We start from the raw sequence: 16,289 nt of genomic DNA on the forward strand, positions 1-16,289 counted from the left end.
ACCTCGTGATCCACCCACCTCAGCCTCCCGAAGTGCTGTGATTACAGGCGTGAACCACTGCACCTGGCCTACTTATCATGTTTTTAAGGCTCATCCATGTTGTAACATGTATCAGTATCTCATTTTCATGGCTAGATAATATTCCATTGTATTAAAATACTGCATTTTGTTTCTCCGTCAATTAACAGACATTTGGATTATTACCATTTTTGGCTATTATGAATAATGCTGCTGTGAACATTCATGTACAAGTATTTGCATTGATGTATGTTTCAATTTTCTTGGGTATATACTAGGAGTAGATTTGCTGGGTCACATAATAACTCTATGTTTAACTTTTTGAAGAACTGTCAAATTGTTTTCCAAAGTGCTGTACCATTGCCACCAGCAATGTATGACGTTTCCAATTTCTTCACATTCTTGCCTACACTAGTTATTGTCTGTCTTTTTTCCTATATCCATTCTTTTTTTTAATTTTATTTTTCCATAAGTTATTGAAGTACAGGTGGCATTTGGTTACATGAGTAAGTTGTTTGATGGAGATTTGTGGCGAACCACCACCCAAGCAGTATACAACGACCATATTTGTAGTCTTTTATCCCTCACCCCCTCTCACTCTTCCCCCCAAGTCCCCAAAGTCCATTGTATCATTCTTATGCCTTTGCATCCTCATAGCTTAGCTCCCACATATCAGTGAGAACATACGATGTTTGGTTTTCCATTCTTGAGTTACTTCACTTAGAATAATAGTCTCTAATCTCCTCCAGGTCATTGCAAATGCTGTTAATTCATTCCTTTTATGGATGAGTAGTACTCCATCATATACATATACCAGAGTTTCTTTATCCACTCATTGATTGATGGGCATTTGGGTTGGTTCCACGATTTTGCTATTGTGAATTATGCTGCTAACATGCATGTGCAAGTATCTTTTTCGAATAATGACTTCTTTTCCTCTGGGTAGATACCCAGTAGTGGGATTGCTGGATCAAATGGTAGTCTACTTTTAGTTTTTAAAGGAATCTCCACACTGTTTTCCATAGCAGCTGTACTAGTTTACATTCCCACCAGCAGCGTAGAAGTGTTCCCTGATTGCTGCATCCATGCCAACATCTATTTTTTTATTATTTGATTATGGCCATTCTTATGGGAGTAAGGTGGTATCGCATTGTGGTTTTGATTTGCATTTTCCTGATCATTAGTGATGTTGAGCATTTTTTTCATATGTTTGTTGGCTATTCGTATATTTTCTTTTGAGAATTGTCTATTCATGTCCTTAGCCCACTTTTTGATGGGCTCAATTGTTTTTTTGTCTTATTGATTTGTTTGAGTTCATCGTAGATTCTGGATATTAGTCCTTTGTCCGATGTATAGATTGTGAGGATTTTCTCCCACTCTGTGGGTTGTCTGTTTACTCTACTGACTGTTCCTTTTGCTGTGCAAAAGCTCTTTAGTTTAATTAGGTCCCAGCTATTTACCTTTATTTATATTGCAACTGCTATTTTTTTTTTTTTTTTTTGCCATGAAATCCTTGGCCAAGCCAATGTCTAGAAGGGTTTCTCCAAACTTATCTTCTAGAAATTTTATAGTTTCAGATCTTAGGTTTAAGTCCTTAATCCATCTTGTTTATTTATTTGCTTTGTTTTGTGGTTTTTTTTGTTGTTGTTTTTTTTGTTTTTTTTTTTGAGAGGGAGTCTCGCAGTCTCGCTCTATCACCCAGGCTGGAGTGCAGTGGCATGATCAGAGCTCACTGCAAGCTCCGCCTCCCAGGTTCACGCCATTCTCCTGCTTCAGCCTCCCAAGTAGCTGGGACTATAGGCACCCGCCACCACGTCCGGCTAATTTTTTGTATTTTTAGTAGAGATGGGTTTCACCGTGTTAGCCAGGATGGTCTTGATCTCCTGACCTCGTGATCTGCCTGCCTCAGCCTCCCAAAGCGTTAGGATTACAGGTGTGAGCCACTACGCCCAGCTGCTTAATCCATCTTGAGTTGATTTTTGTATAAGATAAAAGATGAGGATCCAGTTTCGTTCTTCTACATGTGGTTAATCAATTATCCCAGCACCATTTGTTGAAAAGGGTGTCCTTTCCCCACTTTATGTTTTTGCTTGCTTTGTCAAAGATCAGTTGTCTGTAAGTATTTGGGTGTATTTCTGGGTTCTCTATTCTGTTCCATTGGTCTATGTGCCTATTTTTATACCAGTATCATGCCGTTTTGGTGACTATGGCCTTAGAGTATTATTTGAAATCAGGTAGTATGATGCCTCCGGATTTGTTCTTTTTGCTTACTCTTGCTTTGGCTATATGGGCTCTTTTTTGGTTCCATATGAATTTTAGAATTGTTTTTTCTAACTCTGTGAAGAATGATGGTGGTGTTTTGATGGAGATTGCATTGAATTTGTAGATTGCTTTTGGCAGTATGGTCATTTTCACAATATTGATTATATCCATTCTCCTATAGCCATTCTTGCTGGTATGAAGTGGTATCTCATGGTTTTGATTTGCATTTCCATAATGACTATAATGATGTTGGGCATCTTTTCATGTGCTTATTGGCCACTGGTGTATCTTCTTTAAGAAATGTCTAAAATTTACTCTGCTTTTTCCTATTTTCATTATTGAATCTGTTCTATCTTTCCTATTTGGGCATGGTCATATCTCACCCATTCACAAATACCATGTTTCTCCCCCAGTTTCCTCTGATTCCCTCAGTTTTAGTAGAGGAGAGAAAGCATAAAACCTAGAACACAAAGGCATGGGTTTGAATGCTAGCTCTGATACTGTTATTAGTCCATTCTTGTGTTGCTATACTGGAATACCTGCAAGTGGCTAATTTATAAAAGAAAAGAGATTTATCTTGGCTCACACTTCTGCAGGATGTACAGGAAGCACAGCACCAGCATCTTCTGGTGAGGTCTCAGGAAGCTTTCAATCATGGTGGAAGGCAAAGGGGAAGCAGGCATATAAGATGGAGACAGAAGGAAGCAAGAAAGAGGAGGGGAGGTCTCAGATCCTTTTAAACAACGAGATCTCACTGTAATCTAACTGAGCAAGAACTCACTCATCACCAAGGGATGGTGGTAAGCCATTCATGAGGGATCTGCCCCCTTGACCCAAACACCTCCCATTAGGCCCACCTCTAACAATGGAGGTCACATTCCAATATGAGATTGGGAGTGACAAAACATCCAAACCATATCAGTTAATTAACTTTCTTATTATCCCTAAACATGTTTCCTAATCTAAAATGAGAATATCTATCTTACAAGACCAAAGAGAGTATTAAATGATAAACGCAAGTTACAGAATTCCAAAGACTATATAGCAATATGTAAATGATAGCTACAAGAGTAAATCAGAGCATTTTTCTTTCTTTCTTTCCATTTTTTTTTTTTTCTTTTTTGAGACAGAGTCTCACTCCGCTGTCCAGGCTGGAGTGCAGTGGCACAATCTCAACTCACTGCAATCTCTGCCTCCTGGGTAAAAGCTATTCTCCTTCCTTAGCCTCCTGAGTAACTGGAACTGTAGGCACGTGCCACCATGCCTGGCTAATTTTTGTATATTTACTAGAGACAGGGTTTCACCATGTTGGCCCCGCTGGTCTCAAACTCCTGACCTCAGGTGAACTGCCCACCTCAGCCTCCCAAAGTGCTGGGATTACAGGCATGAGCCACGATGCCCAGCCACATAACATATTTTTATTTGTGTGTTTCTTCTAGTTATACAAAGCATCTTGCCTTGTGTTTTTCTTTTTTGGATATGTTTTATCTTCCCAACAAAAGACTGGGCTCCTTGAGAAGGATCATATCCTAATCGTTTTGTGTCTTCCAAAGTACATAGCATAAAGCCTTCTATATGGAAGTTTCTGACAAACATTTATTAAATAAGTAAATAAATTAATGATGTGAGGTATAGTGAACATTTATGGGTTTTGTTGTTTTTGCTTTTCTATTTTATCTTTCTTTTGTTCTGTTTTTTGAGCCCAGGAGGTTGAAGCTGCAGTGAGCCATGATCGTGCCACCAATTTCAGCCTGGGCAACAGACCAAGATTTTGTCTCAAAAAAAAAGATAATATATGTAAAGTCAGTAAATACAGCAGTGGCTGCTGATCTGCAGGCTTCTCATTTGCATCAATTCTGTTTTTTTCTTTTCTTTTTTTTTTTTTTTTGAGACGGAGTCTTGCTCTCTCCCCCAGGCTGGAGTGCAGTGGCGCGATCTCGGCTCACTGCAAGCTCCGCCTCCCAGGTTCACGCCATTCTCCTGCCTCAGCCTCCCGAGTAGCTGGGACTATAGGCGCCCACCACCACGCCCGGCTAATTTTTTGTATTTTTAGCAGAGACGGGGTTTCACAGTGTTAACCAGGATGGTCTCGATCTCCTGACCTCATGATCCACCCGCCTCGGCCCCCCAAAGTGCTGGGATTACAGGCGTGAGCCACCGCGCCCAGCCGCATCAATTCTTTAAAATCACCTGTACCTGTTTTGGTTGCCCAGCATCTGAAATCTCTTCCTCTGTGTGAGTCTTAATGGGAGACAGGATCTCAACTCCCACGAGAGAAGTCAAAGGTATCTAAAGTTTTCCTTTTTCCCGCTGCACTTGCAGCTAAGGCAAAAGCAACGTGATCAAGGCTTGGTCATTTGGCTGCTTCCACTCAGGACGTTGACTCTTGAACAAATGATGTAAAGACACAGGGGTCAGAGAATTCCTTTAATATGGAAGCATGCATTGGTGATGGAGGTAGTGCTTCCAGCTGAGGTATCCTTAATATCATTCATGTGGTGTGACTTTGGCTGTGGTCCCTGGTTCTACTTTCTGAGCTTGATTATCTGGCTTTCCCATCAACTCTAAGGATTACTTAATAACCTTCCAATATACTTATTTTCCCCTTAAGTTGGCAGAGTTGGTTTCTGTTGCTTGCAACTAATAATCTTAGCATACCTCTGGAGTAAGGATTTGGGGAGAATGAGAAAGCAGGAGGTGTTCCATTTTTCCTTTATGAAATTTCTTTGTAAACATCTGTGTTATTGCTATTGTTGTACCACTTCCGTCATTTAAAAATATGCTTTTAAAATAAATAACCTAGGGCATAGTGGGTAAAGAGAAATGGTAGAAAATAAAATTTGAGGGGCTGGGCATGATGGCTCATGCCTGTAATCCCAGCACTTTGGGAGGCTGAGGCAGGCAGATCACAAGGTCAGGAGTTCAAGATCAGCCTGACCAATATGGTGAAACCCTGTCGCTACTAAAAATACAAAAATGAGTGGGGCATGGTGGCACATGCCTTTAATCCCAGCTACTCAGGAGGCTGAGGTAGGAGAATAGCTTGAACCCAGGAGGCAGAGGTTGCAGTGAGTAGAGATTGCATCACTGCACTCCAGCCTGGGCGACAGAGCGAGACTCCATCTAAAAATAATAATAATAATAAAATAAAATTAGAAAATTAGGTTGGGGCCACATTGTGCATGGCCTTGAATGTCATTTTGAGGATTCTGAATTTAACTCAATAAGTATGAAAAATGTAAAAAACAGTCCAGGCATGGTGGCTCATGCCTGTAATCCCAGCACTTTGTGAGGCCAAGGCGGGTGGATCACTTGAGGTCAGGAGCTTAAGACCAGCCTGACCAACATGGTGAAACCCCAACTACTAAAATTACAAAAAATTAGCTGGGCATGGTGGCACATGCCTGTAATCCCAGCTACTCAGGAGGCTGAGTCAGGAGAATTGCTTGAACCTGGGAGGCAGAGGTTGCAGTGAGCTGAGATCACACTACTGCACTCCAGCCTGGGCGACAGAGGCTTGTTTTGGGCGACTAGGCGACAGAGGTTTGTTTTGTCTCAAAACAAACAAAACAACAACAAAAACAGAATAATGACACAATTAGATCTGTGTTTTTTATTGCAATGTAGAAGATGAATTAAAACATGGAGAAATTAGACAATTTCTTAGGAGGAGGCTACTGCCAGGGTCCAGACAAAAGATTGAGAACATTTCTCAATTTTGAAAGAAAGAGAGAGACACACACACAAGTTGGGTTATCTGGAAGCAGAGGCTGAGACAGAGTTTGAGGTGCAAGATGCTTACCAGGAGGAAGAAGCAGGGCTGAGCTAAGAGAGAAGTCAAACTGCAATGCAGACCTGACAAAGACCCAGCCTCCCTGGTAGGGAGCTCTGGAGTGAATATTTCCAGCCCTGACCAGCCCTTGTCAAGCCAACCTATTCTCAGAGCTGTCCTGCAGTTGGCCAAAATGATCAAACCTTTATACTCCTGCCTTGCTCAGGTACCGAGTGAGGGCAGCTCTGGGATGAACATGATCTTGTGTAGGACTGTCCTCTACAGCTGAGGCAGACATTGAAAGAACTGAAGTAGGCGGAAGTTGTCTGCTAGCTATTCCCCCTAGAGCTGAACAGCACGTCTTTTTTTTCTTATTTATTTATTTATTTATTTATTTATTTATTTATTTATTTGAGATGGTGTTTCACTCTTGTTGCCCAGGCTGGAATGCAGTGGCGAGATCTCAGCTCATTGCAACCTCCGCCTCTCGGGTTCAAGCGGTTCTCCTGCCTCAGCCCCTGCTAGTTGCTGGGATTACAGGCGTGCACTACCACGCCCAGCTAATTTTTGTATTTTTAGTAGAGACAGGGTTTTGCCATGTTGGCCAGGCTGGTCTCCAACTCCTGACCTCAGGTGATCCCCCCACCTCGGCCTCCCAAAGTGCTGGGATTACAGGTATGAACCACCGTGCCTGGCCAACAGGAAGTCTTTCTTTGGAGTTAGAACTGAATGGTACACCTTCATGTTTACCACAAAGAAAGAGAGGAATTATGATATCTTGAACAAAGGTAATGGGGTAGAAATGAGTGAATGTGTTTTATAGATACTGTATTTGGTAGGTGGGGATAAATAAGAGGGAGTAAATAAAGGTTAACAGTGAGGTCTCTCCACTTACATGATTTGATGGTTGTTCTGTTATCCATTAATGAACAGTAAACATCAGAAGTAGAGAGAGCAGATTTGGGGAGAAAGATAATAAATTTGATTTTGAACATGTTGATTCTGAAATGTCTACAGAGCATTAAGGTAGAGATGACTTTAAAGAATCAATGCAAATGAGAGGTCTGGAGATCAGAAGCCACTGCTGTATTTACTGACTATACATATACTATCTTTTTTTTTTTTTTTTTCTGGGTCTGTTGCCAGGCTGGAGTGTGGTGGCACGATCATGGCTCAATGCAGCCTCAACCTCCTGGGCTCAAGCAATCCTCTTACCTCAGCCTCTTGAGTAACTGCAACTACAGGCCCACACCACCACGCCCAGCTAATTTTTTCTACTTTTTTATAGAGACAGGGTCTCATTATATTGCCTAGGCTGGTCTCAAACTCCTGAGCTCAAGCAATCCTCCTGCCTCTGCCTCCCAAAGTGTTGGGATTACAGGTGTGAGCTAGTCACTGTGTTTGGCTTTTTTTTTTTTTTTTTTTTTTTTTTTTTTTTGAGACAGAGCCTTGCTCTGTCGCCCAGGCTGGAGTGCAGTGGCGCGATCTCGGCTCACTGCAAGCTCCGCCTCCCGCGTTCTCGCCATTCTCCTGCCTCAGCCTTCTGAGGAGCTGGGACTACAGCTGCCCGCCACCATGCCAGGCTAATTTTTTGTATTTTGTTTAGTAGAGACAGGGTTTCACCGTGTTAGTCAGGATGGTCTTGATCTCCTGACTTCGTGATCCGCCCGCCTCGGCCTCCCAAAGTGCTGGGATTGCAGGTGTGAGCCACCATGTCCGGCTTGCGCTTGGCATATTATTTTACATATATACTTTTATTTAATACTCTTCACGCCTGTATGAATTAGGTATTGTTTTTCTTGTACCCTTTGGCATATTTTATTAATACCATTTGGGAACAAAAAAACTGAGACTAGAAGAGGTTAAATTTCTGGCTCAAAGAAGTAAAACTTAAGTCTGATGACAAAACACATACTCTTTTTTTTTTTCAGAAAAGAAAAAAAGAATCTCGCTCTGTTGCCCAGGTTGCAGTGCAGTGGTGTTATCTGGGCTCACTGCAACCTCTGCCTCTCGGGTTCAAGTGATTCTCCTGCCTCAGCCTCCCAAGTAGCTGGGATTACGGGGCATGTGCCACCACACTCAGCTAATTTTTGTGTTTTTAGTAGAGATAGGATTTCACTGTGTTGGTCAGGCTTGTCTTGAACTCCTGACCTCATAGGCGTGAGCCACCACGCCTGGCCAACAAAACACATGCTCTTAAAGATAAAATTATATTGCTTCTCCATGGAAACCATAGGTAGATAGTATTTGAAGCCATGAAGGTCAGTAGGTCACCTAGAAAGGGTATAGTTCAAACAGGAACAAAAGGAAAAAAATGGAATTCTAAGGAAGCCAACATTTCCAGGGTGAATCAAGTAAGATGACATAGTCAACGGGATTGAAAAAAAGTAGACAGAACAGTTTTTAAAAATTGAAGTATGGTATCTCAGAAGTTAAGGTAAAAAGAGAGTTCTAGTCTGCAAATTTGCAGATACCATATAGGGTGATGGTTTGACAATTAGAGGTTACTAGTGATCTTAGAGCAGTTTATAGAGAAGTCAGATTGCAGTGGGTCTAAGAATGAGTGTGAAGGCCAGGCACGGTGGCTCACATCTAATCCTAGCATGGTGGGAGGCTGAAGTGGGCGGATCACGAGGTCAGGAGTTCAAGACCAGCCTAGCCAACATGGTGAAACCCCATCTCTATTAAAAATACAAAAATTAGCTGGGTGTGGTGGCATGCATCTGTAATCCCAGCTGCTTGGAAGGCTGAGGCAGGAGAATTACTTGAATCTGGGAGGCAGAGGTTCCAGTGAGCTGAGATCACGCTGTTGCACTCCAACCTGGGCAACAGAGCAAGACTCTGTCTCAAAAAAAAAAAAAATGAGTGAGAAATAAGGAAGCAGAAGAAATGGGTATAGGTTACTTTTCCAAAAATTTTGCAAAGTGGAGGAGATAACAATGCTTTAAATATAAGATATTTATTAATATTATTAATTGATTAATAATCGATCACTGCCATATGACTTGGATTTTACATTTCTACCACTTCTTCGTGTTACTTCTTTCTACCCTATTATACCAGTGTCCCATTCCAAGTCTGACACACCTGGAAGCACTGAATGTTGTATTTTGATTGTGGATGATTTGTTTATTTGGTTACAGCTTTTGAATGCCTCAGGTGATTCTGTCTATCTTTGGAGGATGGGCCATAGGCCCCCTGCCCCAACTCCATTATCTGTTTTCCACAAAGATAGATAAACATTCACTTATCAGACTAATTCACCAAAGCATACAGGTTCTTAGTTTCTTAGCAAACCAAGTACTTTGTCCACCTCTCCTCTCCATCTCCCCTCCCTCGAATCTTCAGTGGGCAGATGTGGGAGAAGAAAGGAGCTGTCACTCCAAACCTTCTGGTGTTTCAGTGGGGGAGTCTGGCTTCACAGTGAGCTGAAACTTTCCCTTGCCAGCCTCCATCAGTCCAGCCCCTCCTGAGGGGGCTGGAGAGTAATCAACATCGCCGTCCACCTGTGCACAGGAAGATGCCTACAGCCACACCAGCAATGATGAAACTGCCCACCAGGACGCCCAGGACCAGCGAAGTGTAGGAGCGGCTTGTTTGGCTCCCTGCAGAACATGCAGAGAGTTAGCCTGAAGAATAGACCCCCAAGGAGTCCATGATTTGAGTCAAACCCCAAAGCATTTCTGCCCCAGGAGAAAGGGACCCGTTTACCAACTGACTTCAGTTGAGTGTGTTCTGTCCCAAACCCCCAGCTGTGGGCCTCTTGTTGCTCTAGGCATCCATTCTTCAGGTCCATGCATTTGTCTGGAACCCACCCTCTCCCCAGCTTGCAGGCCTGGGCCCCAGTCCCATCATACCTTTCATGTTTTCCATGGAAATATGTTTCTGCACATACTGCACACAGGTGTCCTCCAGGAATTCCCGCAGTTCATACCGAGTGCGGTTGTAGGCATTGAGCTGCTGCAAGATGAAGGTGACCACTTTGGAGGGGACCTGGGTGTCTGCCTGCCACAAGGCTGTCTCCGGCCGGAAACTCACAAAGGAGCTCCCGTTCACGGCCACTTCGAAGAAGACATGGGCTCTGGAGCCCTCGGGAGGCAGCTCACAGCCCAGGAAGCAGCGGATGGTCAGAGGAACTGTGGATAGAGAGTCAGGGTCAGGGGACTGTGCAGAGAGGGTGCCAGGTGTGGGAGGAGGCCCAGCAAGGGGAAAAGAACATAGGAAGGTGAGAGTCAGTGCTGTGAGGAGAGGGGAGTCTATAGGTCAGGGAACTGTGGGGAGAAGGGCCTGGGGCTGTGAGGAGGGGTTTGTGGTTAGACTGTTACAGGCTGAGAAAGAAGGGGCCAGGGACTATGATGAAAAAAGGGAATTGTCAGGCCTTGTTCAACTGGTGATAGAAAAAAAAAAAATAGGGGTTGGGCGGCGGGGGGCAGGGACTCACACCTGTAATCCCAGCACTTTGGGAAGCCAGGGCGGTGGATCGCCTGAGGTCAGGAGTTCCAGACGAGCCTGGCCAACATGGCGAAACCCCCTCTCTACTAAAAATACAAAAAAATAGCCGGGCCTGGTGGCGAGCACCTGTAATATCAGCTACTTGGGAGGCTGAGGCAGAAGAATCGCTTGAACCCGGGAGGCGGAGGTTGCAGTGAACCGAGATCGGGCCACTGCACTCCAGTCTGGACGACAGAGCAAGACTCTGTCTCAGAAAGAAAAAAAAAAAAAAGGTGGGTGCAGTGGGGGACTAGGAGAGAAAGGAGTTAAAGGCTATGATCGGGGTGAGGGACGGAGTGGTACTTTGAGAAAAGAAACTAGGGTCTTTGAGAAGAAGGAGTTGGGGTTGTGATGGGGAGGGAGTGGGGCTTTGAGAGAAGAAACTGGGGTCTTTGGGGGAGGAGTTGGGGTCATGAGTGGAGCTAAGAGCGAAGTCATCAGCTTGTATGAGGAGAGGTGGCTGGAGGGTGGAGAGTGAAGTGCTGGGGGTGTGGGAAGAGAAGGACTGGGATCTATGAAGAAAAGGAGTTGGAGGACTGTGAGGTGAGGGGTGAGGAGTTTTCAGGGCACCTTCGGTGTCACGGTGTGAGGGCCTCCCAACAGGGTCTACCCCAAGAGGTTATGCCAGCAGGCCGACCGCCCGAGTCGGGGCTTTCTTAGCGGGGACACCTGCCTCTCTCCAGCCCCCACCCAGCAATTTTCAAAGGCCCAGGCGCCACCGAGCTCCAGTGGCGGCCCAGTCCCTGCAAGCCCCAGCCCGCCTCCACCAGTCAGGTCCCGCCCCCACCAGCCCCGCCCAGACCCCGCCCCCGCTGCGTGTCCACTCACAGGCCAAGGTCCGCTCCTGGTGCACCAGGCGCACGAGGCCGTGGAACTCGAGTAGGTAGGCCTGCAGGCCACTCTGCATGCGCGCCCAGCTCTCGGGCTCCTGCAAAGGCTGCAGCTGGAGGATCGTGGCGTTGGTGCCTGGGCCTTCCAGCACGTGTGTCAGGTGTCCCCCCAGCGACGCGTTGCCCTGGTACCACACGTGATAGGGGTCACGGAAGTAGGAGATCTGGAGCATATGAAGGCTTTGGAGGCCTGCGGGCAGAGTCAGCGTCAGCCTGGGCCGGCGTGGGAGGGGGCGGCGGGCAGCGGAAGATAATAACCCCCTACCTTGAGGCTGGCCGCCCACCTTCTCGACCCTTCATAAACGATAATGTGCCCTCCCACCGCTTCTCTCATTTGACGCTCACAGTAACTCTGCCAGGAGGGCAGGACAGGGATTATTATCTCCGTTTTACAGATGAGGAAACTGAGGCCTGCAGTGGAAGAGACACTCCTTTCTGCTTCCTTTTTCACCCTCGGCTCTCCCTCCCCCCGTTTCCTGTTAACCAACGGAACAAATGGTTAACAAATCCTGACCTGAATAAAATCCCAGTTCCATCGCCTGTTCTCTGTCTCCTCTTCCACTGCCCTGATTCAGGATTCACCCGTCTCATCTGGACGGGGGTAGTACCTTTCTACATCTCCCCATTCTCTATTCTGACCTCCACCTGACCCAGGGATGAGATCATGTCCTTTTCCTACTTAAAATCTTCCAGTGCCATAACCCCCTCCCCTTCATTAATCAAAAATAATCATAGCCAATGTCCATTAGGTGCTTATTATAACCTGGGCAATGGGCTTTACATACATTATTATCTTTGTGCCTTTCCCAAATGGCTTAATGCAGTAGCTACTATTATTATTATTATTATTATTTTTTTTTTTTTTTTTTTTTTTTTTTTTGAGACGGAGTCTTGCTCTGTCGCCCAGGCTGGAGTGCAGTGGCGCGATCTGGGCTCGTAGCTACTATTATTAACCCCAGTCTACATGGGAAACTGAGGCAGAGATAGTGCGGCAGAGCCAAGGTTTGCATGTAGGCAGTCAAGTCCAGTACTCTTAGCCATTCTGCTACACTGCCTCCCCACAGGATCAAGTCCAGAGTCTTTAGCCTGGCATTTAAGGCTGCTAGATACCTGGCCCCTGCTGCCTTTTCTGGCCGCTTCCCACTGCTTATATATCAAACTAGTTGGGGTTCCTCATGCTGCCTTTGGCTGACACATGAATAGCATGTCAGGATTGCTCTGCCTCCCTTTTTCTGCCTAGCGGAGTTTATTCATGATTTAAGACCCAGCTTAGAGACTGGGCACAGTGGCTCATGCCTGTAATCTCAGCACTTTGGGAGGCCGAGGCGGGTGGATCATTTGAGGTCAGGGATTCAAGACCAGCCTGGCCAACATGGAGAAATCCCATCTGTACTAAAAGTACAAATATTAGCCAGACGTGGTGGTATATGCCTGTAGTCCCAGCTACTCAGGAGGCTGAGGCAGGAGAATCGCTTGAACCTGGGAGGTGGAGGTTGCAGTTAGCTGAGATTGTGCCACTCTATTCCAGCCTAAGACTCCATCTCAAAAAAAAAAAAAAAAAAAGACCCAGCTCAGTTGCCCTCTCCTTGGAAATTTTTTTCTGATGCCCCACAAGACACAGTGGATCTGTTTCAGTGATCCCAGACCACCATATATTAGTGAATATCTCACTAGATTCTACCTGACTGTCTTCAAACACACACAGGCTACAATGGACTCCTCTAGGCTATGGAACCATGCCTGGTGATCTCTGCTTCCTACACGCAGAAAAGAGTCTGGCACAGAGTTGATGCCCAGAGCACATTTGGATGAGTCCAGGGTTGTAAATCTGTGTGTGTGAGTGGGTCCTGTCTGTGTTTGCATTTGAGAAGTTGTGCTTTGTATCTGCAGATGTGAATAAGTATATTTATGGATAACCCATGGTCCTTAACTACTCTGTGACCCAGTTTCCTCCTCTATAAAATGAAGATAGTAATAATATTACCCACCTTTCGGGGTTTGTGCGAGTTAAATGGGTCAATCCAAGTATTAACCATAGTGAGCACCCATTGAATACTGATTATTATTTGCTGCCTCTCTGAGGGGGAGACTGAAGCTATGGGGACTGTGAGAGAGGGGAAAGGAGGCCCCTATGCAATTATAAGGGAGGGTAATAACTCCCTTTTCTGCTTAAACAGGGCCACTTCAGGCAGCCTGATCGCCCATAAGTTCTATTAGGCACAGCATCTCTTTCTCTCAAGTTCCACCAGCTGCACCCAGTCTTCTTCCATTTTCCCTAGCCTCCCCTCACCTCTCTCTGCCCCAGTCTTCCCTCAGTTCTTCCATCAGTTTTCCCAGTGTCTTCCCATTCCCTCCATTTCTCTTCTCATCTGAGCCTCTTCCTGTCTCCCCTAGATGTACCCCTATCTACCATCACCCTCAGTTCCCCTTTCTCCCCTCTCCCTGAGGCTGATTCTCCTACCCTCTCTGCTGGTTTCTTTCTCAGGTTTCCAGTCATCCTGTTTCCCCTAGCCTCTTTCATCTCCCCCTTTTCAGGGGCTTAAATGTACTAACTCACCTTGGCTTTGAGACACAAACCAGTCCCCAAGACTCTGCCTGCCCTGTAGAGCGATCTAGCCAGCTGCAGACACAGATGCTGTGAGATAAGCTATCCTGTGGTCTTGCCACGTACCCAGATAGATAGAATGAGATTCTCCAGAACCATCCTGAGGCAGGAGATGTGCCCCCGACTCACCATCTGAGGCGTTTTGGCTACAAAAGGCCCAGTCAGACAGCAGCAGTATCGGCAGTAATGTTGTCAACATCCTGAAGTTGAGGCTCTGGACCTGGGTTCCTCGCTCCGGCAGGCTGGGGGCTCCACTGGCGGCAGTCTAGGGAAAAGAGAAGTGAGGACCGTCTGGGAGGGGCGGAGTCTGGGCAGAGGAGGATGGAAGAAGGCCAGGAGATGGGAGGAGGAAGAGAGTGTCAGGCTTATAAAGTGTTATTCGTGCTGTGTCTCATTTCCTACTAGGGGGCTGGCCTCCCGCCTACCCTCCCTCTGCCCCGCCCTTCATTGCGCCCTCCTGCCCAGACCTGCCTTTTCCCTCCTCCATGGGCTGCTTCCTAGGAACCAGGAACAGGGAGTGGAAAAGGGGGAGAAGGGCTTGGTGAGAAGTCCTGCCCACGCTGATGCAGGGGGTGGGGCATCTACTGTTAACTTAGAACACACTCCTGGGTGTAGGATCAGCAGGTTGCTGATAGGGAAATGGAGGTCCAGAGAGGTGCAGGGACTTGCCCAAAGTTTATATATCATGGTGATGACAGATCCAAGATTAAAATTTAGTTTTCCAGTATAATGGCTACATTTTACCAGAATTTTAAGTAAATAGCAATTACGTAATCAAGGATCTTGGTCTCAGAAGTAGTCATAAAATGAGTGTAAAGCAGTTCACTGCAACAATTTTTTTTTTAAATAGGAGAGAATTATGAGCAATCTGTATAAATCTCAGAAGATGATTGGTTACCTAAAGCAATATTTTTGAAACTGAGGTCATAATTTATTAGTGGACAATGAAAACAATTTAGCAGGTCGTGGTTACCATTTTTAAAAAATAAAATAGAACAGAATACAAAAGTTCAGTGCATCACCCTTAGTAAGAGAAAGTGTTATATCATGAAATATTTGCTCAGTTGTACATGTGTGCTTTGGTTTTGTGTGTATGTTTCCATGATGAGTTCTGGATAGCAGTGTAAAATGTGTTCCTTACTCTAGGAAGCAAGTAGAAAAGTTTTAAAGTCACTCCCCCAAGCTATGTTAATCCATACTGTGAATACTATGTAATAGTTAAAAGAAAGTACACCCTCCCCTGCCCAATCCCCACTTTATTTTCATCATATTACTTAGTACTACATGAAATTATATTATTTATTTACATGCTTATTGTTTGAAAGTTTCACCAGAATGTAATCTCTATGAGGAAGGAGGACGTTTATCTCGTGCAATAGTCTCCCTGGAAGAGTGCACATCACATAATAAATATCAGCAAAGTGAATGACTGAATGAGATAGTTATGATGTACATAGATGTCCAAGAATAAGTTGCAGAATATTTTGAACAGTTTAGGACCATTTATGTGTCAACCACACACAGAACCACTAAACAACCTGTTTCTTGGTCAGGCACGGTGGCTCACGCCTGTAATCCCAGCAGTTTGGGAGGCCGAGGCAGGCAGATCACAAGGTCAGGAGCTCAAGATCAGCCTGGCCAACATGGTGAAACGCCATCTCTACGAAAAATACAAAAAAAATTAGCTGGGTGTGATGGCGTGAGCCTGTAATCCCAGGTACTTGGGAGACTGAGGCAGGAGAATCGCTTGAGCTTGGGAGATGGAGGTCGCCATGAGCCAAGTTCACGCCATTGCACTCCAGCCTGGGTAACAGAGTGAGACTCTGTCTCAAAAAAAAAAATAAATAAATAAAATAATAATAAAATAAAATTTTTAATTAAAAAACTTCACTTCTGACTGGGCGTAGTGGCTAATGCCTGTAATCCCAGTACTTTGGGAGGCTGAGGTGGGTGGATCACCTGAGGCCAGGAGTTTGAGACCAGCCTGGCCAACAAGGCGAATGTCTCTACTAAAAATACAAAAATTAGCTGGGCATGGTGGTGCATGCCTGTAATCCCAGCTACTTGGGAGACTGAGGCATGAGAATCGCTTGAACCTGGGAGGTGGAGGTTGCAGAGAGCCGAGGCTGTACCATGGCACTCCAGCCTGGGTGATGCAGCAAGATTCTGTCTGAAAAAAAAAAGAAAAGATTTCACTTCTGTTCAAATAATACATATATAATTTCATCCTCATATATATATATATATATAT

The 16,289-nt window shown here is 45.1% G+C and overlaps 1 protein-coding gene across 2 annotated transcripts; it reads right to left on the reverse strand.

Moving 5' to 3' along the window:
- Window positions 1-8,992: 8,992 nt before the first annotated feature.
- PROCR (protein C receptor, endothelial) lies at window positions 8,993-14,562 on the reverse strand. 2 transcript variants are annotated; one of them, XM_011972410.1, is made up of 5 exons: window positions 14,506-14,562; window positions 14,168-14,303; window positions 11,372-11,623; window positions 9,910-10,188; window positions 8,993-9,657 (listed from the first exon to the last, which is right to left on the reverse strand). In XM_011972410.1, exons 2-5 carry the CDS (start codon window positions 14,235-14,237, stop codon window positions 9,542-9,544), a joined length of 717 nt encoding a protein of 238 aa, XP_011827800.1. In that variant the 5' UTR covers window positions 14,238-14,303; window positions 14,506-14,562; the 3' UTR covers window positions 8,993-9,541. The 2 variants fall into 2 exon arrangements, with proteins under 2 accessions (XP_011827800.1, XP_011827799.1); XM_011972409.1 differs by lacking the exon at window positions 14,506-14,562 and having other exon boundaries at window positions 14,168-14,463.
- Between the last annotated feature and the right edge of the window lie 1,727 nt (window positions 14,563-16,289).

The sequence above is a fragment of the Mandrillus leucophaeus genome, unplaced genomic scaffold (genome assembly GCF_000951045.1).
Source record: "Mandrillus leucophaeus isolate KB7577 unplaced genomic scaffold, Mleu.le_1.0 Scaffold129, whole genome shotgun sequence".
Taxonomy (NCBI): domain Eukaryota; kingdom Metazoa; phylum Chordata; class Mammalia; order Primates; family Cercopithecidae; genus Mandrillus; species Mandrillus leucophaeus.

Excerpts from the sequence above, each read along its gene's own strand:
- PROCR (XM_011972410.1), bottom strand. The coding sequence starts at position 14,237 with ATGTTGACAACATTACTGCCGATACTGCTGCTGTCTGACTGGGCCTTT. Across the intron at positions 11,624-14,167 it reads TAGCCAAAACGCCTCAGATG|GCCTCCAAAGCCTTCATATG; the intron begins GTGAGTCGGGGG and ends CTCTGCCCGCAG. Across the intron at positions 10,189-11,371 it reads CCAGGAGCGGACCTTGGCCT|TTCCTCTGACCATCCGCTGC; the intron begins GTGAGTGGACAC and ends CTCTATCCACAG.